Here is a 27,716-nt window from a genome sequence, read left to right as displayed (position 1 = left end):
ACTTCCATGTACAGCTACAGGAGGCAGCTGAGCCAAACAATGAAAATGCACTTTTAAAGCTAGTATGAAAACATAATTAAAAAAAACTCCTGACCTGGCCTCTGAATAGCAGAATCAAAGTTTTCAATCTGAATGATAAATAGGGGTGTGGCTGTAGCTGGCTGTCTGGCATCAGCTATGGCCGGGATGATATATTTCCCCAAACCTTCTGGATAGCTAGTAGTCCCTCCTCCTCTCCCTCTCCTCTGGATAGTGTTTGGACTGGAGGACCATGGCGCTGCACTCAAATCACTTCACTGTGTACGTGGCGCTGAACAACTTTATATTATTACTATGTGATTTGACCGTGCCTGCAGCCGGCAGTGGCATTTCATCCGTCTCGGGGCTCTTGCAACCGTATGATCATTTATATTACTCCGGAGTGCGGGCATACTTCGCCGAGGAGTGGGAGAAGGCAGCGGAGTTGCTGGAGAAGTCTATCGCGACCAAAGACGCACTGGCTCGGGTTCGAAGGCAATGCCATGGCGAATGTATCAAGGCCGGACAGGATGCACTTAATAAACTAGGTACAAGTCTTGTGTGTGTTGTGTTGTGTGACTTGTGTCTGTGTCTGTGTGCAGTGGTGGAAAATCTAAAGTAAAATTTTTTTACTTGAGTAAAAGTATCAATACTGCAATGTAGAAATACACTGTCACAAGTAAAAGTCCGGCATTCAAAATGTACTTGAGTAAAAGTACAAGAGTATTGGCATCAAAATATAGGCCTACTTAAAGTAACAAAAGTAAAAGTAGGCCTGTACTGATTATGCAAAGTGTCCTATTTCAAGTTCTCAAAATGAAAAATAGCAGATCTACTTGTAGAAATATATAGCCTAAGCCTACTGCCTAGGGCTGAAAAAAGTGGTTAATGTATGTTTTGTAATAATAATCAAAATCTACAAAGAATCTGGTAACTACAGTTTTCAAATAATTTTAGTGGAGTAAAAAGTACATTTGCCTCTGAGGTGTAGTAGAGTAGAAGTAAAGGTATTGGGCAGTAACTCAAAATTGTACTCGTACATGTGTGTGTGTGTGTGTGTGTGTGTGTGTGTGTGTGTGTGTGTGTGTGTGTGTGTGTGTGTGTGCGCGCGTGTACGTGTGTGCATCACGCACATAACATACATCAGTTTATTGCATAGATATGTTACTACTACTACATCCCACAGCTTGATAATAAGTAGCCAGGCACTGTCCAGAGTCAGACAGATCAGACCATCAATGATTTGATTGTACAGTTTAATACAGTGCAATAGCTCATGTTGTATAACATACCGTTTCAAAACCAAAATGTGACAGAATACATTAGTATAAAGTTTGAAAGTCTAACACAACATAATGCATTCCATAAGACTAATTGGTTGTTGTTGGTCATATTGACTGATGACGAGCCACTGCACGAACCTCTAACAATATTGTTTCCCCCACATGGTTCCATCAGACACTGAGGAGGGGAGTGTACGGGACCTGTGGGCTCTGGACTGGGTCCAGCAGAGGGCCGAGTGTGTGAGGTTCTGTGTTGGACGGGCTGTCAGCACAATGGGACAGCAACCTGTCTCTCAGGACATCGAGTATGAATTCATCAGCCGCAACCCCTACAACTACCTGCAAGTCACATACTACAAAGTACGTTTTCCGATATTGGCCCTTAAGGGGCGCGGGGGGGGGGGTATGATTTATAGGTCTAAACTTTAGACCTGTAATCATCTTTAGACTCTAACGAGTATCCTTTCTTGTGTGTTTATCTGGAGCAGCCCACTGCAACACAACATACATTTTGTTTAATATGGCAACAAAAGCATCCTGACTAATCAAGGTTCATTTGTTTTATTTTTCATTTTACATGCTTAGTGCTTACACAAAAACGAAAATCGTACTCAGGATTAGCAGTAATAATAATAATAATAATAACTTTATTTATATAGCACCTTTCTAGGCATGAGCCACAAAGTGCTGCACAGGAATAACAAGAAAATTCACAATAGAAAAATAGAAAAACAAATAAGTGACATGATCTAACATAATGAACGCAATAAACAAGAAATACCCAAACATTAAACAAATAAAGATAACGCAAGATCAGTAAAAGGCAAGGAAAAACAAAAAGTTATTTATAGGAATGCTGATGAAATAAATGGGTTTTTAATAGGGATTTAAAACGTGTGAGGGAGTCAGTGAGGCGAATTAATTCTGGAAGCTCATTCCAGAGCTTTGGTGCTCGGATGGCGAAGGCCCGATCACCCTTTGTGACGTAGTTCGCGGAACGGATTTTTAGCCCCTTGCCTGCAGACCTCAGGCTGCGAGGAGGGTCGTGAGGGGTCAAGAGCTCCGCAATATAGCTAGGGGCAAGACCTCTTTGAGCTTTAAAGGAGATTAAAATAATTTTAAAATCAACTCTATAGTTGACCGGAAGCCAGTGAAGCGACATCAACACAGGGGTGATATGATCACGCTTTTTGGTATTGGTTAAAAGCCTAGCGGTGGCATTTTGCACTAATTGCAAACGGGAGAGTGATTTTTGTGTTAGACCTGAGTAAAGAGCGTTACAGTAATCTAGACAGGACAGTGACAGTGTATGAGGGAGGGTACAGCAAGTCTAAACTAAACTAACAATAAAAACAAATGTATAGACAGATACAGTATATTCTACTCACTGAATTGAAGTTATTATAATATTAAATTCTTTATAGATAGACATTGATCTATGTTTTCAAGTTTGTAATGATATCAAATGTGTATTTACTGGTACTACAGAGTGTAGTAAATGTTGTGCCACAACTACATTATATCACCTTCCTTCCTTCCTTCCTTCCTTCCTTCTTAATTCTTCGTACTTTCCCCCTGAAAAGTTTAAAACTGTTCAAGGAATTGAAGGAATGTGTGATGAATGTGCTCACACTCAAGAGGCTCAGTTACAAGCAGGCACTCTTACCCAGAGCTTCAGAGGAGCTCCTGTCCAGAGGACACCATAGATTTGTTTGTATGAAATGTTGACAAGAGGATAGGCGTTTCAGCCTGTGGCTCATTTTGTCCGCAGTTACAAAAGTTGCAGAAGGCTGCATCGGCAGCTCACACATACTTTGTGGCCAACCCCAACCACCTGGAGATGAGGAACAACATTGAGAAGTACAGACGGATGGACACAGTGAAGGAGGACGACTTCCTGGACAGAGAGATGGAGGCAGAGAAACACTGGGTGAGGAGGACAGGAATGGTCCACAGAAACAGATATTTAGGCTACTCGCGACCTATGAAAATTGGTCAGTGACCCAAACATGGGTAAACAGGGCTTTACGGAATTGATAGTGCAATTGAAACACTGAAAGATTAGAAACAATGAGAAAATGATTCAAGATAAGAAACAAAGACACAACTATATTGGACAACAGAACACCTCCTGTTGGAAATCACTATAAAATAATATGTATAAGTGAGAAGTAATGGAAATGGGATCATTTGAAATAGTTCCAATGGAGTGGGCTTCGCTCTGGAGGTTTCATATATCCCTAGCTATAGATCAATTCACCACCAAAACAGTGAATACTTTGAGTTTGAAAGGTGCCTTTTAAATACAGATTACTTACTGACTCACTTTTCTCAAGATATCTTTTCTTCCTCCTCCAACATCTCCAGACTCTGTACGATTCTGCCCAGCAGTTCGAGGGGTCTTCTGACTGGGTCCAGGCAGTGAAGGCATGGAAGCAGTGTGTGAATGAGACCCTGAGGCAGACAGAAGAGTGCAGGGTCCAGTGTGAGATGGCGTCCCAGCTCCTGCCTGAGGACAGAGGAGTGGACGCCGGGGACGGCAGTGTGTTTGAGAAGGCCGCAGGTACAATGGAAAAGAGCACACAAAGCGGCCAAAGACATGTTACGGCATGGCTCGGCAGTCTGTAGAAGGCTCCTAGCTATCTGTATCTCTCTAGGTCGTCCTCAGACGAGCCCTCCATCGTCGCTTCCAGTCATCCCGGTTCTGCATACATCTGGCCAACTAGTTGGTGCTTTGCGCTTTTTTATGTTTATGTACTTTGAAATATTTAACCTGATTATTTTAATAACTAGGTGCCACCGGCTTACTCGGGAACGATGCAAGTTGGGAATGCATTCCCCACCCGGTTATGCAGTACCCGTTGTACCCGCTGCCTGTGTCCCTTTTACACCCATGCCCAATTTGCCCATATATGGAGATCTGTCTGTGTGTCTGTCTGCCTGCGTCACTACTAACAGTAAAGTTACTCATCATCAGTTAGAGTTGTGCTTCATTCACATGTTTGGTCTCCTCCCACCAGCTCTGTCCCTCGCCCTGCTCTCCTGTCAGCAGTCCTGTGTGATCCAGGTCGCCACGCGACCCGGAAGAATTTCTGCTCAGGAGGACTTCCTGCCCATGCAGCTGGAGCATTTGCATATCGCCCAGTTCAAAGGTCAGAGTTCAGATGTCATATTCAATTTATAGTCATGCATTAGTGTAACAATCACACAGTGCCCTGTTCAGTCTAGCTAGTTTTAGTCTAGTTCATCTGCATTGTATTAGGTGTGTGTGTGTGTGTGTGTGTGTGTGTGTGTGTGTGTGTGTGTGTGTGTGTGTGTGTGTGTGTGTGTGTGTGTGTGTGCGCGTCTTTTGATGCACTATTGTTGTGCACCACAATACTCTGGTGTCTTCCTCATATCTCCCACTGTATTTGATTTTCCTCTGTGAAGCAGACTTTGTCCTCCATATTTAGCCTGTCTGGTTCTCTCCACACAGCTGGCGATGTGGGCGGGGCGGTGCAGACACTCCGCTCCCTCCTCCTTTTCTACCCAACAGACACAGACAACCTGGGCAACCTGCAGTTCTACTATGACACACTAGGGGGAGACGCTGAGTCACAGGGTGCACAGCCTGCTCGGGTAAGTAACACCTATGCTGAAAAAGTGTGTGAGAGTTGAAGAATGACATGGGTAAAGGCTAGGCTTGATTTCAGAAAATGTGCTTATTTAAAGTGCTGAAGGCAAATCGTGTTAATTTATTACATACATGTTTTCTAGGGGTATTAAGGGCTGCTGAATCCAAATCTGCTGTATGTATAACTCAAAAATGGATGCTAAGCCCTCAAAATTGACCATTTACAGATGGCGGCCACCACTGTGCTGAAATATATTACATAGCATCTTTTTGACCAAAAAAGGTATAGAATTTTTTTTATTTTTTTAGGTTTTCATATATGGGGAATCCAATTAAATATTCAGATTTCAAATAAAGTGTGAGTAAATTGCGTAAAACTCATATATGTTGTTAAAATTGTCATTTATTGGTGAATACTTTTCAACATTATCCAATATAATGTATAATATGTTCCCATTTATTGTATACATAAATGTGTCATTATATAAAGGTAACGAACTCCATAATACTTGCTCAAAAAGCATATAGCAAGCATGTGGTATTTAACAGATGGCCTAACTCAAATATCAGCCACTAAAGGTGGTTGCACACCGGCCGCGTTGTTCGGAAAACCGATGGAGAAACGCCGCTTAAAAATCCGAATTCACGCCCGGTGTGTGGAGACCTTAACACCTTGCTGCTTCTCTCAGAAGGAGCTGAACCTCACAGAAAGGCTGCTCAGCTGCAGAAAACAGAAACAATACACACACACACACACACTAATGGATATTCTAGAATGCCAAATATATGCATTATTCTGTATTTCTCTGCCTTCCATTCAGTATCTTTGCTCACCAATGTGCTCAGTCTAATTCAACTCAATCTAACCGCTGACTTGACTCCTCCACGCTGTCAGCAAAGGTATACTTATTTGTGTGTCGCCCTTATGTTTAGCGCAGATCCTTATATGGACATTCAGTATAGAATCTCTGTTAAGACAAGACTATAAGGACTGTCTGAGAATGGGGTTGGGGAGGCTTGCGCCCGGAGGGGCTGCTGGAACAGGCATGATTTCAAATCAATGAGTTACACTGCTAGAGACTAGAATATATCATATGGAAAGTGGAGGACACACAGATGTTGCATGCAGACTAAATGCTAAGTGGGATCAGTGAGACATTTGAGCAATGTGTTCTAAGAATTGCTGCCAAATCGCATGGAACTTGCTTGAATTATCCATCATAACATAACACATTTTCTCCATGTGTAATATACAAGTCAGTTCAGATAACCAAGCCTGGTTGGAGTGAGGTCTGTTATTTCTGAAATACTAGGACTGGATGTGAGGTCTGTTATTTCTGAAATACTAGGACTGGATGCAGTGGCGTGCACAGACATTTTGAGGGGCAGGTGCTCAAGTGAAAAAGGGCACCTTGTGCAGCGCGTGGAACTGGCCGGTTGCCTTAATAGTGTGACTGAGATGTATAGATTTTGGGGCCTAAATAATATATTAGAAGCTATTTTATCAAGAATTGATCAATGTCACCATGGTCCACATACTGTAGTCAGTACTGTACAAAAAAAAAAGCTTTTTATGCTTGTCCTCCAACAGCATATCGTTAGGCTCATTAAAGGTGTAATTCACTGTCATGCACTTTAATGTCTAGACTTTGAGCTTCCTCCTTTTTGGCTGTGGGTGAAAGCAGGTGACACACACACACACACACACACAGTCATTCCGTTATATATAAGTGGCCTTAGTTAGAGTGTCCGCCCTGAAACTGGGAGGTCGGGGTTCGATCCCCGGCCGGTCATACCAAAGACTGTAAAAATGGGACCCAATGCCTCCCTGCTTGGCACTCAGCATCAAAGGGTTGGATTGGGGGGTCAAATCAACTAATCAAATGATTCCCGAGTGCGGCACGGCTGCAGCAAGAGATGGGTCAAATGCGGAGAACAAATTTCACTGCGGTAACGTGTGTGACAAATCGTACGACTTTGACTTTGAGATAGAGGGGGGATACATCTAGTGTTGGACATTATGATAAGAAGAAATAAAACAGGATAAGAATAAGGACGACCTTACTGGCTAACACAGGGGTTCTCAACGTTTTTGGCTGGGGACCCCCGGAAATGCTTTGGCCATGTCTCGGGACCCCCTCCCCACCCCCAATACCCAAAGTAGCCTTGCCGAGCCATGAGGCCCATAGGGCAGGAGCCTATCTCCTGTTTCTGTAGCGTGAGGCAGCTTGATGTACAAGTACACCCCCTGGACATGACGCTAGTATGTCACAGGGACTTACCCCCAATCCAACCCTTGATGCTGAGTGTCAAGCAGGGAGGCACTGGGTCCCATTTTTAGAGTCTTTGGTATGACCCGGCCGGGGATTGAACCCCAACCTCCCAGTCTCAGGGCGGACACTCTAACCACAAGGCCACTGAGCTGGTTTACCCAAACTGACTGCAAAAACAACCTTAATAATAGAGAAAATATATCTTAAATAAATACTGAAACCAGATATAATCATTAAGGAAAGTGTATGCATGTACTCTATGTAAACTCTTCATTTCCATTTTCCAGCCATTCACTTTTTAAAAAAAATATAATTTGGGGACCCCCCAAAATAATTTGGCGACCCCCCTAGGGGTCGCGACCCACAGTTTGTGAACCCCTGGGCTAACAGATGCATCTCATATCCATAATGAACATGCTGTAATTAGGACAACAACAAGTTGTATCTCATATCAAGTACATAGACTTCATTCGATGTATGTATGTGGAGAGACTGGGAGGCCCCTGCTACTGAAATAAACACACTATGGCAATGATTACCGGAATATTGAAATACAGAGATATTTAGCATGGATTAAAAGTAAGAAATCATAAATTAATGGAGAAAAAAGAAGAAAAAGGAAAGAATATACTGTGTATGAATTGAATTGTGAGTCTGTCCAGCGCCTCAGTGAGGTGCATAAAGTTAATGCGAGGCCAAAACAAATTTATGGAACAAGTAATTGTTCGGATCAAATGACTGATGATGATGATATATACAGACCATGTCAGAAGTTGTATGCTCAAGCAAACACTATTGCCCGAAAGTTCTGTTCAAGGCATATTGCACACCGCTTTATACTACACACCTGTGGTCATGTTATAAAAAGTCTAGCATGCACAGGTTGCAAGTTGCATATAATGATGCCATGAGAATAACAACCCAGAGGGGGCAGTGGTACCAGATCACTGCTGGAGTGAGGACTTTTAAAGCACTTCTAAGAAATCCAATGTTTAAGTTCATGAAAAGGCTGGATGTGTCAACAAACAGTATCATTGTAGCGCTTTCAAGCCCCTCAGTGAGCTGTTCACGTTATACATCAAGGTTAAGGGTACACCGCCTAAAACGCCTGTATGTTCTGCCTGTGGGTTAAGTTATGCAAGTTATGTATTTGTTTTACATTATTTTATGATTTTTATTGCCTGTTGTATCTCTTGTATGTTAACCCCGTGTATGTATCCCTATGGACCTGAGTCTGCTAATAAAGTTGAATTGGTTTTTTTATTGACTGTCTACGTCAAACGGTGAATATCAGCAGTCAAAGGGCTTTTATTGCAGATGATTAAAGTACAGTGTCCATTTCATAATTATGCTTTTGTATTGCAACATAGTTACCTAAAAGATGATCGTCCGTGCCAACTTCATTCCATTCACTGCAATAAAAGTCTTGCTTCACTGCCGTCCTTTGACCATGCACTGATACTCACAGTTTGACGTAGGACAGTTAGTAAAATGAACAATTACTTCATTACAGTAGTTTGGCCATATATAAATATACATATATACACACACACACACTCCATAACCTTTGATTGGATGGGCAGGACGCACGTTTGGGTGGGCTATGCCCACCCTTGCCCCCCCTTAGAACCGGCCCAGACACACACACACACACACACACACACAAACGCATAACGTTAACCTCGTGAGTGACTGAGTGGCATAATTTAGCCTACTCCCCTGTTTTATACACAGCTCAGCATATCAGTCAGTAGGCTGGGGTGCAAAACCCAAACTCAACTGTACTACACCCTACCATACGTACATATTAGGGATATGACACTACCGAACTCATAGCTAGTGGCAAACACATGCTAATATACTTAAATTAGCTTCAATGAGCTTCAATTAATTTTATAAGATTTAAGATACATTCATGACCTTCGGGTATTAACCATGTTCTACTAGTTACTCAACTGCCAAAAGGCCAAATTTAATTTCTATACAGAGGGGGGACACCGAATTGGTTACCACTCTGTCAGACACATTTTTTGATGCTGCATTAAAAAACAATTAACTCAACCTCTTCCTGTGTGAGACTTGGTCTCAGCCTATTCTAGTACTTCAGGATACACTTTAGCGATAGTTTTCAACCAGTGGTCCTTGAGGGGGTTGATAGAGAGTAACCAAATGGACCCTTATAGATCTTTAACTGAGTCCTGAATGGTCAGTTGGTGCCACGGCTGCTTTCCCTGCCACCAATGCCAAAAGCATGCAGGGAGATCACGTCATGCAGTTGCACAAAGGGGTGTCTCAGTCAACGCTGCGGCTGCAGGAAAGGACACATGGAGTGCATTGAAGCGTTCAGTTGCAAGAAACTTGGCAACACCTGCCAGAACACTGAGGATGACTGGGACTAAGTCCATGTGTCTGCTGCATGCAAATACAAGTCAGAAACACAAATTAAGGCTTGAAGCAATTATTCATCATAACAAATAATAAAAAAAACATTAATTACTAAAGAGGCCAATTTTCACAATATAAATGATATAAAAGTGGTTCCTTCACAATTGATCTTAAATATGAATATGTCAATGTATTCCCCATATATGAAAACATAAAAAATGACATTTCAGTCTATTTTCTACCTTATTTAGTCAAACATATATAGTTTTATTATGTTTCAGCACAGTGGTGGCCGCCATCTTTAAATGGTCCATTTTGAGGGCTTAGCGGCCATTTTTTTGTTATACATACAGCAGATTTGGATTCAGCAGACCTTAATACCCCTAGAAAACATGTATGTAATAAATTAACATTTGCCTTCGGGGTTCATATTTTTGGGAAACGGACCCAGTCGATAGAACTAAACCTCTTGTGTTTGATATTAATTGAAAATGGTGGACCCTGATGTAAAGAAATGTTGTTCTTTTCATGGTTTCGTCCACAAATTAGCAGTTTCTGTATTGACTTGTGCTTTCGTTTGAAATGTACCCATTCTACATACTGTGCAGTAACTTTTTCAATCACTCAATGTGTGTTGGTCTGTCATACAGGAGATTGTCACGTATGTGAGTCGGTCTTTGCAGGAGAAAGAGCTACTGTATTTTGGCATGGAGAATCTAGACTTCAGCTTCAATGACCCAGTAAGTATACTTCCCACTGGGCCAGCACAGGACCCTAAACCTGGGTTCCAATGTGAAATCCGTAACTTACATGTCACAGGACCCTAAACCTGGGTTCCAATGTGAAATCCGTAACTTACATGTCACATGACCCTAAACCTGGGTTCCAATGTGAAATCAGTAACTTACATGTCACAGGACCCTAAACCTGGGTTCCAATGTGAAATCAGTAACTTACATGTCACAGGACCCAAAACCTGGGTTCCAATGTGAAATCAGTAACTTACATGTCACAGGACCCTAAACCTGGGTTCCAATGTGAAATCAGTAACTTACATGTCACAGGACCCAAAACCTGGGTTCCAATGTGAAATCAGTAACTTACATGTCACAGGACCCTAAACCTGGGTTCCAATGTGAAATCAGTAACGTACATGTCACAGGACCCTAAACCTGGGTTCCAATGTGAAATCAGTAACTTACATGTCACAGGACCCTAAACCTGGGTTCCAATGTGAAATCAGTAACTTACATGTCACAGGCATATTGTTTTTGTGTAACTTCAGTACCTGTTTCCATGTAGGATCTGTGGACCCCTGAGGATGTAGTGCCAGAGACCCTGCGAGAAGCCTGGCGGTGAGTCACATACAGTAGGACAATCTATGTTTTAATGTTTTTATTCTAAGCAAGGCTTAAGGCAGAGAGGGAATTATGGAAACAATGCAAAGTCCAATTTATATTCATATCTATACTTTGTTGCATAAGTATGACATTTCAAAAGTAATCTTTTTAATTATTCTTATAATAGCTCAGCGGAAATCTGAAGTCGAGTGACACGTTCTTGAAATGAAGTATAAATGAGCCCTAACTCCTCTTGCTGCAAAGTGAATATAAATGTCCTCTTTATTGTCCTTCAGAGCAGAGAAAGAGAAAATGAATGAGAAGTTGAAGGCCGGAGAGAAGGAGGTGGAGATGGATGACAGTGGGTTCTATGCAGGTAGGACACCTCCTGTCAGGAGAGAAGGAGGTGGAGATGGATGACAGTGGGTTCTATGCCGGTAGGACACCTCCTGTCAGGAGAGAAGGAGGTGGAGATGGATGACAGTGGGTTCTATGCCGGTAGGACACCTCCTGTCAGGAGAGAAGGAGGTGGAGATGGATGACAGTGGGTTCTATGCAGGTAGGACACCTCCTGTCAGGAGAGAAGGAGGTGGAGATGGATGACAGTGGGTTCTATGCCGGTAGGACACCTCCTGTCAGGAGAGAAGGAGGTGGAGATGGATGACAGTGGGTTCTATGCCGGTAGGACACCTCCTGTCAGGAGAGAAGGAGGTGGAGATGGATGACAGTGGGTTCTATGCCTGTAGGACACCTCCTGTCAGGAGAGAAGGAGGTGGAGATGGATGACAGTGGGTTCTATGCCGGTAGGACACCTCCTGTCAGGAGAGAAGGAGGTGGAGATGGATGACAGTGGGTTCTATGCCGGTAGGACACCTCCTGTCAGGAGAGGAGGAGGTGGAGATGGATGACAGTGGGTTCTATGCCGGTAGGACACCTCCTGTCAGGAGAGGAGGAGGTGGAGATGGATGACAGTGGGTTCTATGCCGGTAGGACACCTCCTGTCAGGAGAGGAGGAGGTGGAGATGGATGACAGTGGGTTCTATGCCGGTAGGACACCTCCTGTCAGGAGAGAAGGAGGTGGAGATGGATGACAGTGGGTTCTATGCCGGTAGGACACCTCCTGTCAGGAGAGAAGGAGGTGGAGATGGATGACAGTGGGTTCTATGCCGGTAGGACACCTCCTGTCAGGAGAGAAGGAGGTGGAGATGGATGACAGTGGGTTCTATGCCGGTAGGACACCTCCTGTCAGGAGAGAAGGAGGTGGAGATGGATGACAGTGGGTTCTATGCCGGTAGGACACCTCCTGTCAGGAGAGAAGGAGGTGGAGATGGATGACAGTGGGTTCTATGCCGGTAGGACACCTCCTGTCAGGAGAGAAGGAGGTGGAGATGGATGACAGTGGGTTCTATGCCGGTAGGACACCTCCTGTCAGGAGAGAAGGAGGTGGAGATGGATGACAGTGGGTTCTATGCCGGTAGGACACCTCCTGTCAGGAGAGAAGGAGGTGGAGATGGATGACAGTGGGTTCTATGCCGGTAGGACACCTCCTGTCAGGAGAGAAGGAGGTGGAGATGGATGACAGTGGGTTCTATGCCGGTAGGACACCTCCTGTCAGGAGAGAAGGAGGTGGAGATGGGTGACAGTGGGTTCTATGCCGGTAGGACACCTCCTGTCAGGAGAGAAGGAGGTGGAGATGGGTGACAGTGGGTTCTATGCCGGTAGGACACCTCCTGTCAGGAGAGAAGGAGGTGGAGATGGATGACAGTGGGTTCTATGCCGGTAGGACACCTCCTGTCAGGAGAGAAGGAGGTGGAGATGGATGACAGTGGGTTCTATGCCGGTAGGACACCTCCTGTCAGGAGAGAAGGAGGTGGAGATGGATGACAGTGGGTTCTATGCCGGTAGGACACCTCCTGTCAGGAGAGAAGGAGGTGGAGATGGATGACAGTGGGTTCTATGCCGGTAGGACACCTCCTGTCAGGAGAGAAGGAGGTGGAGATGGATGACAGTGGGTTCTATGCCGGTAGGACACCTCCTGTCAGGAGAGAAGGAGGTGGAGATGGATGACAGTGGGTTCTATGCCGGTAGGACACCTCCTGTCAGGAGAGAAGGAGGTGGAGATGGATGACAGTGGGTTCTATGCCGGTAGGACACCTCCTGTCAGGAGAGAAGGAGGTGGAGATGGGTGACAGTGGGTTCTATGCCGGTAGGACACCTCCTGTCAGGAGAGAAGGAGGTGGAGATGGATGACAGTGGGTTCTATGCCGGTAGGACACCTCCTGTCAGGAGAGAAGGAGGTGGAGATGGATGACAGTGGGTTCTATGCCGGTAGGACACCTCCTGTCAGGAGAGAAGGAGGTGGAGATGGATGACAGTGGGTTCTATGCCGGTAGGACACCTCCTGTCAGGAGAGAAGGAGGTGGAGATGGATGACAGTGGGTTCTATGCCGGTAGGACACCTCCTGTCAGGAGAGAAGGAGGTGGAGATGGATGACAGTGGGTTCTATGCCGGTAGGACACCTCCTGTCAGGAGAGAAGGAGGTGGAGATGGATGACAGTGGGTTCTATGCCGGTAGGACACCTCCTGTCAGCCTTGTGGTTTTCAACCTCAATCCAAATCATTGAAGCCATTAGCCCATTTAGACCTGAGGCCGATTCTGAGAAACAGATTTCTGAAAAACCTATGTTTCTATGTCAGTGGTGCTCAACCCTTTTCATGTCAAGGACCCCCAGAATTATCTGTATTTGGCCGCGGACCCCCATCTGAAAGTATGTTTTTCCAGGGACCCCCCCCCCCCCCCCAGAATCTAAGATTTGAGTTAAAAACGTTCGCTCTGAAAGAATATTCAAAGATTTGCACCACATTTTCACGAATAACTACAGTATAACATAATGCTTAAAACACCAAAAAGGGGTTCCCGTCCAAAATGGGTTTGAGGAGTCACTGCAAGTAGGTAGTAGAACTACGTAACTCTTACTACTACACTACTCTGGGAGAAATACGTTTACAAATTCAGTTGTTGTTGTCCTCTTCTCATCTACAAAAAATGGTCTGTAGGTTGAACGATTAAACTCGACTTACAGGAAAGAGGGAGTAGGACACGGGGAGAGACAGGCAAGCAAATGGTCCACCTGCATCACAGAGAGCTTCTCGGCTAACTGGTTGGAAGGTGTCGAAGGCGCTGGAAAAGTTAAATTACATATAATTCGTACGGTGTTGCCCCCTGGGACCAGTTGGGTGTAGGCTCTATTTAGCAGCTAGACGGTAGCATCATGATCCTCTATCTATCCCAATGTTCTCCTCGTATGCAAAGTGCAGATGGTCAAGGTAGTCCCTATCCACACCTGAGAATGATTGAGGCCAGACATTTCAATGATTAAATACCACTGAACTGTACCCTGTTTTCTTCCTCACTTTGTCTTTCTTTGTCCTCTCTCCAGGGGGTCCGATCCCCCAGGTGGGCGTGACCATCACCATGGACGATGACACTTTGAATGGAACCAATCGTGTCGTACTGGACGGAGTGATGACACAGGAAGAGTGTGACGCAGTACTGCAGTTAGCAACAGTACGATTGTTTTTATGGTTTTTTATGGTTTTAATTATTTTAACTATAACTATAAAACTATAACTAGTACTGTATATTATAATGATTGTTTTGACTATTGATATCTGTGCACTTCAACAACTAGGTAGGACAGTGTGTGTGTGCGTGTGTGCGCGTGTGTGCGCGTCATAGACATGTGACGCCCCACCCACCTCAGCCTACATTCATTTCTTGATTTTTCTTCATTCCATTTCCTCTTGCCTCTGATAGGCTGCTGCATCAGCTGGAGATGGTTACCGAGGCGGGCGACGGTCCCCACACACACCCCATGAGAAGTTTGAGGGTCTGACTGTCCTCAAAGCTTTAAAGGTAGATGAGAGAGAGAAATTGATTAACATTTTAAATTGTTGGGTTCATAGTACTCTACCACTGTACATATTGGGGAGAAGGAACTGGAACGGAACTGGTTGGAATAACGTGTTCCTTCCACGTGCTACGTCCAACCGGGGAAATTCCCCTCTGTCAGTGTTTTTTCTCACCTCTGTCTTTCAGCAGCCCAGCCTAGCCTGGGCAAGAGACTGAGCTCCATTGACTGGGCTGCCCAACAGAGCTATACTTCTGTTAGGGGGCGCGTTCTATCGTAATAATAATAATAATAACAACTTTATTTATATAGCACTTTTCTGGACGAAGTCACAAAGTGCTGTACAACAAATTCACTAAAAGCAGGAAAATCGAACAAAATTAGATAGATGCAACATAGCAAATCAACAACTTACAGCCAGCTGGCCAACAGTAGAAAGCATATTTAAAGATGCAATATAAAAAACAACAATGTAATAGATAAAAATACCGACAAAGTTCAGTGAAAAAACATTTAACGGGGCAGGGGGGGGGGGGGGGGGGGGGGGGAATGCTTTTCTGAACAAATACGTTTTGAGAAGAGATTTAAAGGATGCAATGGTATCTGCTTGTCGGATGGTTTTGGGAAGGGTGTTCCAAATTTTAGGGGCACGGATGGAGAAGGCTCGTTCTCCCTTGTTTACAGAGGTACGGTACACCGCGTACACCGAACCGTGCCGTACCTCAGGTACCGGTGAGTGCGCGTGAACACATATTGGTACCATGCCGTGGTACTGCGTTCTACGAGCATGACACCACTGCTCCCCACACATTTCTGTGTTACCACTGCAGTTGTATGCTTGCTGGTTCAACTGCCATTGAGGAGCCCCACCGGGAGCATGCAGCATACTGTAGAACATGGGTTCTCAACCCGTGGGTCGCGACCCCTCGGGGGGTCGCCAAATTATTTTAGGGGGTCCCCAAATTATTTTCAAAAAAATAAAAAATAAAAATATATATTTTCACGATTTTTCAAAAATAGCAGATCTACAAGCTCGTAGCGCGCCACTCGGTGGCGCGCTATGAGCTTGTAGATCTGCTATTTTTCAATAGCTAAATTATAACAATGCTTAAAACACCAAAAGGGGTTCCCGCCCAAAATGGTTTAAGGTTATTGTAGCAGTCAATTTATATTGGGGGTCGGGAGGGGGCGGGGCGGGGCGGGGGTCCCGAGACATTGCCAAAGCATTTCCGGGGGTCCCCGGCCAAAAACGTTGAGAACCCCTGAGCTAGGAGCTAGTGCAGTGAAACATAATTGATCTCGCTCAGCAAAACCGGATGCACCGCGGTGGATACGAACGCAGTTTCCACAGTGGTGGACACTTACTTCACCCCTGCCATCTGAGGGCCTGTGAACCAGTCTCTCTGTCTGTCTCCTAGTCTGAAAGGGATGTCATGATGAACCTGTATCTCTGTCTCCTGCTCCCAGTATGCTCAGGATGACATGGTGAACCAGTCTGATGCCAGGTTGTTACATGAGCTGGGAGAGAGAGTGAGAAATGTGCTTCACTCGTACTTCAGGAGCCCGTCTGGACTTTTCATCACCTTCACGCATCTGGTCTGTCGCACCGCTATCACAGGTACCGTCTACACAGCGACCCAAGCCATCTGCATGTTATGTTGCCCTTGTGTAAGCAAAAGTAAGATTTCCACATTTAAACAAATGTAGTTTATTTGCACATGATTTAAAACATACAATAAAGCAAAGTGTAAAAAGATTAGAACAGTACATTTTAATGGAAAGAAACATGATGTAGCCTACCGTAAAGGCGAAAGTACCAAAACAAAATGTAGACTTTTGGGTGTCACACATCAAGAGCTGAACATCCCGTCCACATATGACGTAAATTCTCCATTCATTGTCAATGCCTCAATGGGAATGTAATGTTTGTGTAAGATGAAAAGCTACACTAATAGCTGAATATAGGAGGGGCTAGCACCCCTCAAAAACAACAACCTGATGTACAAGCTAGTCTTTTAAATTATTTTTCTACTGTCCTCAGGGGACCAGGAGGGCAGACAGGACCTGTCTCATCCCGTCCACGTTGACAACTGTCTCCTAGAACCAGACACCAGACAGTGTTGGAGGGAACCACCGGCCTTCATACACAGAGACCTGAGGTACTTAACTGCTATTGTTTGCACCATTATCGCTAGTGCAGTACAGTCATGCCTTTTACCAGAACGTGTACTGCTATGCCATGCATTACTGTACCTCACAAAAATATTATCCATTATTGTCCATGAATGTCCTAAGTTTATAGTTTGCATAGGTTGTCATTGCACCACATGCCAGCAAAATACTTGTATGAACGTCATCATTACAAATAAAGTATCGCTGATTCTGAAGTTCATTTATTGTTGAAGATTAAATTTGATGTTGATAACATATTTTCTTTTCTATATATTTTTTAACAAAGAGTGAGATAACCAATAACACTGTCTTGAAACGAATAGGATTTGATTGATTACAAGACACGTTTGTTACTTTAAGGAATTAATTGAAAGTGTACAGTAATTATTTTATTCTGCTATGAGATAATGATTTTAATTTGTGCAAATTAAGGCAGGATACAAGATTGGATGCCTTCCAAAACTCATGTTAGGTTAATTAGCTACTTGGAGCATATTGTGTTCAATTTCGCCCACACGATCATAGATATATTTTGCCATGCATTCATTGAATGACTAATCTCAAACCCATTTATTTCTACACAGTGCCATTCTGTATCTGAATGAAAACTTTGAAGGTGGGGAGCTCTTCTTCACGGACAGGGATGCAAAGACTGTAACAGTAAGTGGCTTCACCTTGATTGTTTTGAACCTTTATGTACTTGATTGACTGTCTCTTTTTACCTGTTTCACATTCATACAGTTGCCTATACTGTTCTACTGTTGGTTACTGAACAACTTCTCTGGAGTTGTTGGGGTGAGAGGTTAAACGCCTTGCTCTTGTGAAAATAGCAGAACTACAAGCTCACAACGCCTCGCACATCATTTGTGGACCCCCTCCTGGGGATTCCGACCCACAGTTTGGGAACCACTGCTCTAGGGAGCACATTAACTTTCAGGCATACAAGAGATTATTTCCTTTGTCCCACGTTTTCACTGCATTGGTTGCAAAGTTTCAGTGAGTGTACTTATATGATATCTCTATGCTAGATTCTGATCTGAGGTTTTCCATTAAGAACAGTTAGAAGACTTAGGTCTATATCTTGCGCCACGCCACCCCTTACCCATTATCCCTAAACGTATTTTGACATTTTTTTTATATTTTGAAAAACCTTTTAAAATAGCTGATCTACAAGCTCACAACATGTTGATTGTAGATCGGCTAGTTGAACTATTTCAAAATGTTTTTCAAAATAGTAAAAAATGGCTAATAAGTGTAAGGATAAGGGGTAAGTAAGGGTGGCGCAAGATATGGCCCAATATATCAGCTGAACCCGGTGAGCTCTTTGATCCCTGTTTTTGTCTCTGTCTCCAGGCCCGGGTAAAGCCCAGCTGTGGTCGTCTGGTAGGTTTCTCCTCTGGTCCAGTCAATCCTCACGGGGTTACTGCAGTGACTGCAGGCCGTAGGTGTTCGCTCGCCCTTTGGTTCACCAAAGACAAGCTTCACAGAGACATGGTGAGGAATAATAATAATACAATAATAGCTCAGAATTGTGTTCTCAAATCTCCATGACTTCAACTGTCAATATGACAATTGTATTTAGAGGATTCATTACAGGTTTAACAGCATATGTGGTCGTTTCCGCAGTGACACAGTTGTTTACGTAATGAGACTAGCTGAAGAAAATATGAGTTCAAAATGCACATTTTCACATGCTGTCATACATTAGGGTGCCAAGCCTAGTCTTTATATCATGTCGGCGGGAAAAAACATATAGAACTTATTTATAAAATGTACATAATTTAGCTAATTTTCTGCCATTTTAATCCTGCAAATCCAAGCTATACTGTGGAAAATGTTGTGCTAACAGGTCACTTATTTCAAATGGTAAATACCGGTATCTAATCTTATGGAAAAACTCTGCTTAAACTTTTTCCTAACTCTTTAACTTTTTTGTTTCTTTTTTTCTTGTAAACTCTCTTGGTTTTCATTTGACATTCTCGGATACTGTCTCCTTGTTTCATATAGTGCCCACTGGAAATCAATTTTAATCTACCGCCCCACTACCTTCTGTCACTTTAGGAGCGAGAGGAGGCCGAGGCCCTGTGGGCTGCGGGCGGGCAGAGCGTGGTGACGCAGGAGGAGGAGGGAGGGAAGGGCAGCAGTGGTGGTGGCAGGAGTGGACGGAGCCAAGGGTCGCCCAAGGACAGGAGCAGAGGGACAGTTACTGGGGCCAAGGAGGAGTTGTAAGAACCGTGAGCAGAACACAACTGATGGACTGAACCGCACCAAATAGGTTGACATTTTCACACAATGAAAAGGAAATGGGTTTTTTTATGTGAATGGGCTGGACCTGTCAGTGATGTGATTTGTAATATACTTGCCAGTTGCCTCCATGCTCATGTACACCACGGCGTAGGCTGTCTGGTGTCTTTCTCCTTCCCTGTGCTGGCCTCCCTCTCAGCTTTCAGATCTATCAGTGATACAACACAGGCAACCCAGAGGTGTTCACACAGCTGTGCCGTCCATTGAAATGCCAGACTTCAATGTCAATTAGCATCAGTATCATACAGTAGGTCATCTGGGAAACTTAGAGAGACAAGCTTTCAAATGCAATCAGTGTCTTCCTTATACGATGTTATACAATTATGTATAACAATGTGTTGATCAATTATTGACTTTCTTGACCTCAACCTACAAATTTAACCAATTGTCAGATGAGCTCAAGATCTACATTAATATATGAAGTTACATGGCCTTGTGTTGTGATTTGTGATGATGGAGTAGGAGTAATTGCAAACAAAGACATACAATATATACAAACAGCAGCCTCATTACAAAGGTTTTGGTGTGGACTACTTTCTTTTTTTACTTTCTTTCACTCCACCCCTGGTTGTAACTTTTAATTTATTTAAACTGAGTTCGGGTAGTTGAAGTACAGGTGGAAGGATCTAGCACAACTCAATATTCAACCAGTGATGGGTGTGAAAAAGCCATTCTAGGGCAAGGGTCTTCACAGTTTTTCAGGCCAAGGACCCCTTAGTTGTGAGAGAGATGAAGCAGGGACCCCCACTACATATTGTATAAAATTGTGTGGCAGATTAAACCTTTTCATATAGACTGCATAGACTTCTGTTTGACAGCAATATCATCAGTGTTGTGTAAATTCATATTTTTTTGTTTGTTTACACATTATATTTTCTATTGATAATGTGTATTTTAACCACTTAAACCCCCCATATTTGGTAAACATATTTTGACTCTGTACTTGGGCTGCTCTTTTTTTCCACCACACCAAGTACCTAGTAACACTGAGAACCCCCTAGCCTAGAGGTACCGGACCCACTGTTGAAGACCCATGTTCTTGGGGATTTAGGAACATACATCCCCAATCATGAAACACCCTGTCTGTCTGTTTCTACACCAGGGATGTCAATTTGCCATCCTTCTCGACCCACCCCCACCCTCCTCTCACACACACACACACACACACACACACACACACACACACACACACACACACAGCATGTGCGTTTGTATATACAGTATGAGTATGAATATGAATGAATATGTGTAACAGTGTCTCCCTCTCCGGGGTAAATCATTTGTGCATTTGTATCCGTAGCTCTGCTGTAGGCCTATGTGCCTTACTGTATATTGTGCAAAAACGGCTACACCGCTACTGAACACGAATGGAATAAAAGAAGAAATAAAAGTGACTTGACATTATGTGTCCTGAGTGAGTTGTGGCTGACACAGACAGGGGTATGAGAAACCGAAGGTAAGGAGAGACAGCGTCTCAGCAGAGTGTCGGCATATTACAGATAGGTGTGGGTGTGAGAGAATCCATTAAGTGATTAGGACAGGCCCCGTTCGTTGGCTCACTTGGCTGCATACAGATTAAAAAGACTCACTGAAAGCACTCTGAATCCGTTTAAAATGTAGTATGTCAAATGTTTACACCTACATTTGTAACTTTCTTTTTCCAGCTGCGCCAGCACACTGCCAACACAGCAAAACACATGCAGCTATACACCGTTGACCCAGGTCTCCGTTGACTAGGTCAGCTAGTATTTCCCTCTACCAAATCACTTTGGTGAAGATTTCCAATCTACAAGCTCACAACGTGTCGTGGTACATCCCCAATCATGAAACACCATGTCTGTCTGTTTCTACACCAGGGATGTCAATTTGCCATCCTTCTCGACCCACCCCCACCCTCCTCTCTCACACACACACACACACACACACACACACACACACACACACACACACACACACACACACACACACACACACAGCATGTGCGTTTGTATATACAGTATGAGTATGAATATGAATGAATATGTGTAACAGTGTCTCCCTCTCCGGGGTAAATCATTTGTGCATTTGTATCCGTAGCTCTGCTGTAGGCCTATGTGCCTTACTGTATATTGTGCAAAAACGGCTACAAACCCTCCCGCGCACTCAGATCAGCCAACGCAGGGAAGCTGGAAGTACCCTCACTAAAAACGCCGGGACAACGCTCCACACGTCCCAAACTCTTCTCCCTTCTGGCCCCAAAACTGTGGAATGCACTTCCCGTTGCAATCAGAACTGCAGCATCACTCCCGATCTTCCGCCGTAGTCTGAAAACCCACCTTTTCAGACTCCATCATGGCCCATAGCACTTACCCTACCCCCCTTAGACAGCACTTCTTAGACTTATATAGCATTTGAAACAGACTTATAGCATGTCATGTAGACAGCACAATAAGTGCATTGTATGTAGTCATAGCACTTCATAGTATATAGTGTATAGTAGTCATAGCACTTCATAGTATATATGTGCAGCATAGTATAGCATATATGTGTAGTTTATATGTATAGTGTCATTATATAGATATGTTCTAGTTATAGTTTATATGTATAGTGTCATTATATAGATATGTTCTAGTCACGTTCTTAGCTTACGCATGTTTCGCGATAAATGCTTTTTACATATGTGATGTATTCCCATGCTTTTGTTCTTGCTTATTGTAAGTCGCTCTGGATTAAGAGCGTCTGCTAAATGCCTAAATTGTAATTGTAAATTGTGGTGTAGCGCGTTGTGAGCTGTTTTCCTCAGAATAGGGATGCTAGGCTTCAGGCAGTTAACTAAAAAGACTGCGGTTGTACAATGGCACTATGACATAGGTAAAGACAGAGTAGAATGGGGACACAAACGGTTACAATAAATGGATTATGTGATGATAAAATGGCAGGCATTCTATCTCCCCCGATAGTTTTGTGCAATCATTGTTCTTGTTTACACACTGTAAATCCATGTGCCAACACAGACAAAACTTATTTTTTACTGTACTGGAGTCAGTACTTCTACTTCTACTCCACTAGAGGCAAATATTGCACTTTTACTCCACTTATTTGAAAAGTTTAGTTACTTTGTAGATTTTGATTATTATTACAAAACATAGCCTACATACACATACCACTTCAGCCCTGTTTTGGCCATTGAATATAGCCGATCTACGAGCTCACAATGTGTCGCGAATCTCGTGATGCGACTCATTGTGAGCTTGTAGATCTGCTATTTTCAAAAGATGTTTAGACATTTGAAAAAAATGAAATGAGCCCCTGCATAATGAGTACTTTTAGTTTTGGTCCTTTAGTACATTTTTCCGGACTTTTACTTGTAACGGAGTAGTTCTACATTGCAGTATTGATACTTTTACTTTAAAATGTGAGTACTTTTTCCACCACTGCAAGGATGACATGTAGAAACACACCACTGCTTAAACAGTTGTTTAGGTTATTGAGGCGGATTCATAATTTATTTAGAGCAGTAGTTTCCAACCCTTTGCTTACTTCTTGTAAATTAAGTAATGCAGATGCTTACTAATTTAACTCTTGAGTGCATAAAATGACACCTCATTTTGCACTCTCGTTATTAAATATCTAATAAGGGTCAAACATATGTTTATTGATTTTGAACATATATTTAATTATTCACATATATTTCCCCCCCCACAACCCCATGGCAGCACAAATACTAAACAAAATCTTACAAAAAATAAAAAAAAATAACAACAAAAACACATTACATAGCCTACAGTTAAACAAACAAATGCACAATGTCCCTACGGGTCCATTTGGTTACTCTCCATCATTTAACTATGGGGACCACCTGGAGAGCTCGTGGCTATTTTCGCTATGCGCACACCATCATAGGATGACGTATGAAATAAGGCTGAAGTTGTTAAAGATTGCAAAGCAGAGTCAGACATGTAGCAAATTCTCACCTAAACATGGTCATTAAATGGGGCTCAGCAGCAGGAGCTGACTGTCACTATATCCTTATCCTTGAAGTCATTACTATTTACTCTGTCTGTTGGTCCCTTGGGCATTTCAGTGGAAGGTGTGTGAAAGTTGCACTGCACACATAGTTTTTCGGGCCAAACAAAGAATTAGAAAGTAGAAAAAAACGGAAGGTTACAACACTTTTTTTGTTGTTTTTCTTCTATGTAATTGTTTGTTTGGTCCAAAATATTGTGTTGTCATGATTTGTCACGACTCGAGTTGGCTTCGTACGACGCTTAAAAGGTCTTTAAATAAATACTTTTTGAAATGTCTATGGGAAAAATGCATTGTGATTCATTTCCTGGGCCTGGCGTCGTCATGAAAAGGGGCGGGACTGCGACGCTCTATAGTGTAAGACCAAGTCTCACACAGGAAGAGGTTGAGTTAATTGTTTTTGAATGCATGCAGCATCAAAAAATGTGTCTGACAGAGTGGTAACCAATTCGTAACATAAGAAAAAACATATATTAAAAGGTCTTAAGCAGCATTGCTGTTTCTACCTGTTATTACTTCATAAAAGATAAAAACACTTTCAGTTTCATGATGTGGTGTCCTGAGTCTCCTGACCTCCCACCTCTCTCTGTATCACTCTGAACTGATAGCAGGGTGAAACCTTATCTATATATTGTTTTATCATTTTAATCACATGAATGAAAAGCAGTTTTATTAGTTTCATTTTTACACAGTATAAGGTAAATAAGGTCAAAGTTGATCCCAATGTCCCTTTGTAAGTTATCTAGAGTGATAAGCTCTGCCCAGGCGGTGGCGTAACCGTCTGGGCACCCGACTGGTAATCCAGTCGCAGTGTGCCGCGGGTTCGACTCCCGAGCCCGACACGGCCTTTACTGCATGTCTTCCCTCTCTCCCGTTTCCTGTCAGCCTACAAAAATATCTTAAAAAAAAAAAAAGAGTGATAAGCTCTGTGTGTGTGTTTTGATTGATTGATTGAAAATTGTATTAACAGTTTGCAGAATTACAGTACATTTCAAGCACAAACTCAATACAAAGGCTGTTAACTGTGAGTGGACGACCCAATTAAGCATTACACTTGTTTACAACAGGGTCCACCATGTTCAATTCATCAAAACATTTAGAGACGTACAAATAGACACTTCTATATAGACAAAGAACAGTACAGGAATTCATCATAATGGAGGTAAAAAGGGAAAAGAAACATATACAGTGAGGGGAAAAGGGGGGGGGGGGGCGGGGGGGGGGGGATTCAGATTTTACAGGGGGCCAGTTTCGAATTGCAGCCATCCGTAGGTGCCCTTTGAGAGCGGTTTTGAAGGAGTCAAGGGATTCGCATGTCTTAATGACTGTTGGTAGGGCGTTCCACATTTTGGTGGCATAGGAGCGAAAATAATTTAGTCCCTTGTTTGTGCCGAATCTGGGTTGAACATGATTCGTTGCACTCCCTCTGGTGTTGTGGGTGTGGACTTCGTTAACATTAAGGAAGTATCTACACAGGTACATGGGTATCATGGTGGAGTATCGAATCTTGTGGACCAGACCCATTGCAAGATGCTGTACTCTGTCGCCGACCCTAAGCCATGCCAGTCTGTCAAAGTGGGCAGGGGTGAGGTGGGTTCGGGGGGTGAGGCCAAGTAGGAGCCTGACCAGTTTGTTTTGGGAGGTCTGGAGCCTAGTTTTAAGGGCCTTTGAGGTGCTGTGGTACCAGGAGGTGCATGCATAGTCAAAGAAGCCTTGTACAAGGGCTCCTGTTAAGGTCTTCAAGGTGTTTTTGTCGACCAGTGAGGAGATCCTGTAAAGGAATCTTATTCTTTGGTTGACTTTTTTGATTACGTTGGTGGCCATTTTATCACCGGAAAGATTAGCCTCCAGGATGGAACCTAGGTAGGTAATTTCATCTTTACGTGTGATAACATTGTCACCCACTCTAACCAAGAAGCCATTTGCCTTGCTGAGATTACTATTAGATCCAAAGAGAATGGATTCAGTTTTTCCCAGGTGTAAAGATAGTTTGTTATCAGCGAGCCAGGTGCAGATTCTACCGAGTTCAGAGCTGAGGGCATTTTCAACCTGCAGTTTGTCCCTGTCCGAGACCAGCAGTGCCGCCGAGTCATCTGCGAACAGGAACAAGTTGCAGTCACAAGCTGAAGTCATGTCGTTAACATATATTAGGAACAGTAGAGGCCTATGCTTCCTTGTGGAACGCCACAGCTCACTGGGAGGGGGGTGGGACAGTGTTCCGTTCACTTCCACCATCTGTGCTCTCCCCTCCAGGTAGGATTGCATCCAGCTCACTGATGTGCTATTAATGTGTGTGTGTGTGTGTGTGTGTGTGTGTGTGTGTGTGTGTGTGTGTGTGTGTGTGTGTGTGTGTGTGTGTGTGTGTGTGTGTGTGTGCGCGTGTGCGTGTGCGTGTGGTTTCCATGAAACCACATGTTTTCATGGAAATCATCCACCCACATTTCTTATCTCTTTACACAACTAACAGTAATAAAACAGGGGAGTAAATTATGCCACTCAGTCACACACCATGATGATATCAGATTATCAGATCTAATTGTGAAAGTACAACAGAGGTTAACGTTATGCGACAACCCCCCCCCCCCCCCCCCCCGCCTGATATTTGAGTTAGGCCATCTGTTAAATACCACATGCTTGCTATATGCTTATTGAGCAAGTATTATAGAGTTGGTTACCTTTATATAATGACACATTTATGTATACAATAATTGGGAACATATAAGTAATCGGATAATGTTGAAAAATATTCACCAATAAATGACAATTTTAACAACATATGAGTTTTACGCAATTTACTCACACTTTATTTGAAATCTGAATATTTAATTGGATTCCCCATATATGAAAACCTAAAAAGAAATGAAAAAAAATACGTTTCTATACCTTTTTTGGTCAAAAATATGCTATGTAATATATTTCAGTATAGTGGTGGCCGCCATCTTTAATTGGTCAATTTTGAGGGCTTAGCATCCATTTTTGAGTTACACATAAAGCAGATTTGGATTCAGCAGCCCTTAATACCCCTAGAAAACATGTATGTAATAAATTAACACGATTTGCCTTCAGCACTTTAAATAAGCACATTTTCTGAAATCAAGCCTAGTCTGCATTACACTTGTTTACAATAGGGCCCACCATTTTCAATTCATCAAAACATTTAGAGACGCACGAATATACACTGGCTGACACAACTATATAGTCAAAAAGAAATCATCATAGGAGGTAAAAAGGGAAAAGAAATATATACAGTGAGGGGAATAAACAGGGGTGGGTGGAGGAAAAGACCCAATAAACAGAGCTTCTCTTACAGCTTTTTAGGGAAACATTTCTATTATCTTGCGTGTTTGTGTTCTCTATACAATTTTAAAGACCCTAATGTTTTTTCACTCTTAAGAGCACTAGATTTTCCAGAGATCCAGTCCTATATTGCGCTGATCAGAGCAATGTCACAGAGTTATGGCCATTTGAAATGTTATACACTGCTGTAATGTCCCATACTGTGTGCAATTTAGGTTTTTTTGGTGTGACTATTGTCATGGCAGATCCCTGAATAGCATTGTATAACTCCATTATCATTATGTATGTTATTTATTGGCTAATTTGACTCGACTCAACCTTATGTCCGTGCGTGTGTGCATGCGTGCATTAGGGGCAGCGGTGGCCTAAGGGTTAGAGGAGTGCCCTTGTTGCCGAAAGGTTGCAAGTTTGATTCCCCGGACGGGCAGGAAAAATCTGGGTGGGGAAGTGATTGTCATCACTCACCCAACACAATAGGGGCGGGTGAAGTGTGGCTGCGCCAGGCTAGAAAATGAGCACCTGTGCTCAGCTACTTCCCTGGGTAAAAAAAAAAAAAAGAGCGATAACGAGCTCTGGAAGATCAGGCCATTTACAAGAAAAGACAACTGAAAGTAAAAGCCAGTTTGCTTAGGCCTAGTTCACACCTTAGCCTATATATATAGCCTGCAGGCTGCTGGACTGAAGAGACAACCCAGACAACTGTCCTGGACTACTGTACGGTCTCCTTCAGGTTGGTGAAATATATCTTTCTATTCCTGCTTTCATGTGATTACTATGGTATATCATTCAACTTGTTCATTTAATTTATCTAAAAAAATAAAATTGTTACAGTTAGTGTTTTTTTGTGCCCATTTAAGGCACACCAAAGAGCAAGTCAAAATGTTTTATTTACTAATGCCAAATAAACATATGTCTATGTGTACATATATATACACACAGTATGCATAAATCGTTGGGAGGAAACCACCCAACTCCATTTGAGGTTTTTGATTTTGATTTTCTTTGTTGCATAAATCAGTGCTATGCCCCTTTACGTCTGTGTGTTGTTTCGAACATATTGAACCAATGGAAAGTAGTAAAAAACGCTTTGGACAAAACGTGTGTGTGCGCGCTC

General features: G+C 43.1%; 1 protein-coding gene across 2 annotated transcripts; it reads left to right on the top strand.

Moving 5' to 3' along the window:
- Positions 1 to 184: 184 nt before the first annotated feature.
- Positions 185 to 20,500, top strand: p3h3 (prolyl 3-hydroxylase 3). 2 transcript variants are annotated; one of them, XR_013790211.1, is made up of 17 exons: positions 185 to 566; positions 1,477 to 1,661; positions 3,073 to 3,231; positions 3,669 to 3,864; positions 4,322 to 4,453; positions 4,777 to 4,919; positions 10,223 to 10,312; positions 10,875 to 10,927; positions 11,209 to 11,288; positions 14,354 to 14,481; positions 14,731 to 14,829; positions 16,292 to 16,442; positions 16,866 to 16,983; positions 17,581 to 17,656; positions 18,350 to 18,490; positions 19,058 to 19,747; positions 19,781 to 20,500. XR_013790211.1 is itself a non-coding variant. In XM_079503435.1 (16 exons), exons 1-16 carry the CDS (start codon positions 272 to 274, stop codon positions 19,223 to 19,225), a joined length of 2,214 nt encoding a protein of 737 aa, XP_079359561.1. In that variant the 5' UTR covers positions 185 to 271; the 3' UTR covers positions 19,226 to 20,500. The 2 variants fall into 2 exon arrangements, 1 of the variants encoding a protein (XP_079359561.1); XM_079503435.1 differs by having other exon boundaries at positions 19,058 to 20,500.
- Positions 20,501 to 27,716: the final 7,216 nt, after the last annotated feature.

Source organism: Electrona antarctica, assembly GCF_951216825.1.
Source record: "Electrona antarctica genome assembly, chromosome: 6".
Taxonomy (NCBI): Eukaryota; Metazoa; Chordata; class Actinopteri; order Myctophiformes; family Myctophidae; genus Electrona; species Electrona antarctica.
This window is presented reverse-complemented; position numbering and strand designations above follow the sequence as displayed.

What these genes read in the sequence shown, in the direction of transcription:
- p3h3 (XM_079503435.1), top strand. Translation starts at nt 272, where the DNA reads ATGGCGCTGCACTCAAATCACTTCACTGTGTACGTGGCGCTGAACAAC. An exon ending in GCATATCGCCCAGTTCAAAG is followed by an intron (nt 4,454 to 4,776) that starts GTCAGAGTTCAG and finishes CTCTCCACACAG; the next exon opens with CTGGCGATGTGGGCGGGGCG. An exon ending in ACCCTGCGAGAAGCCTGGCG is followed by an intron (nt 10,928 to 11,208) that starts GTGAGTCACATA and finishes ATTGTCCTTCAG; the next exon opens with AGCAGAGAAAGAGAAAATGA.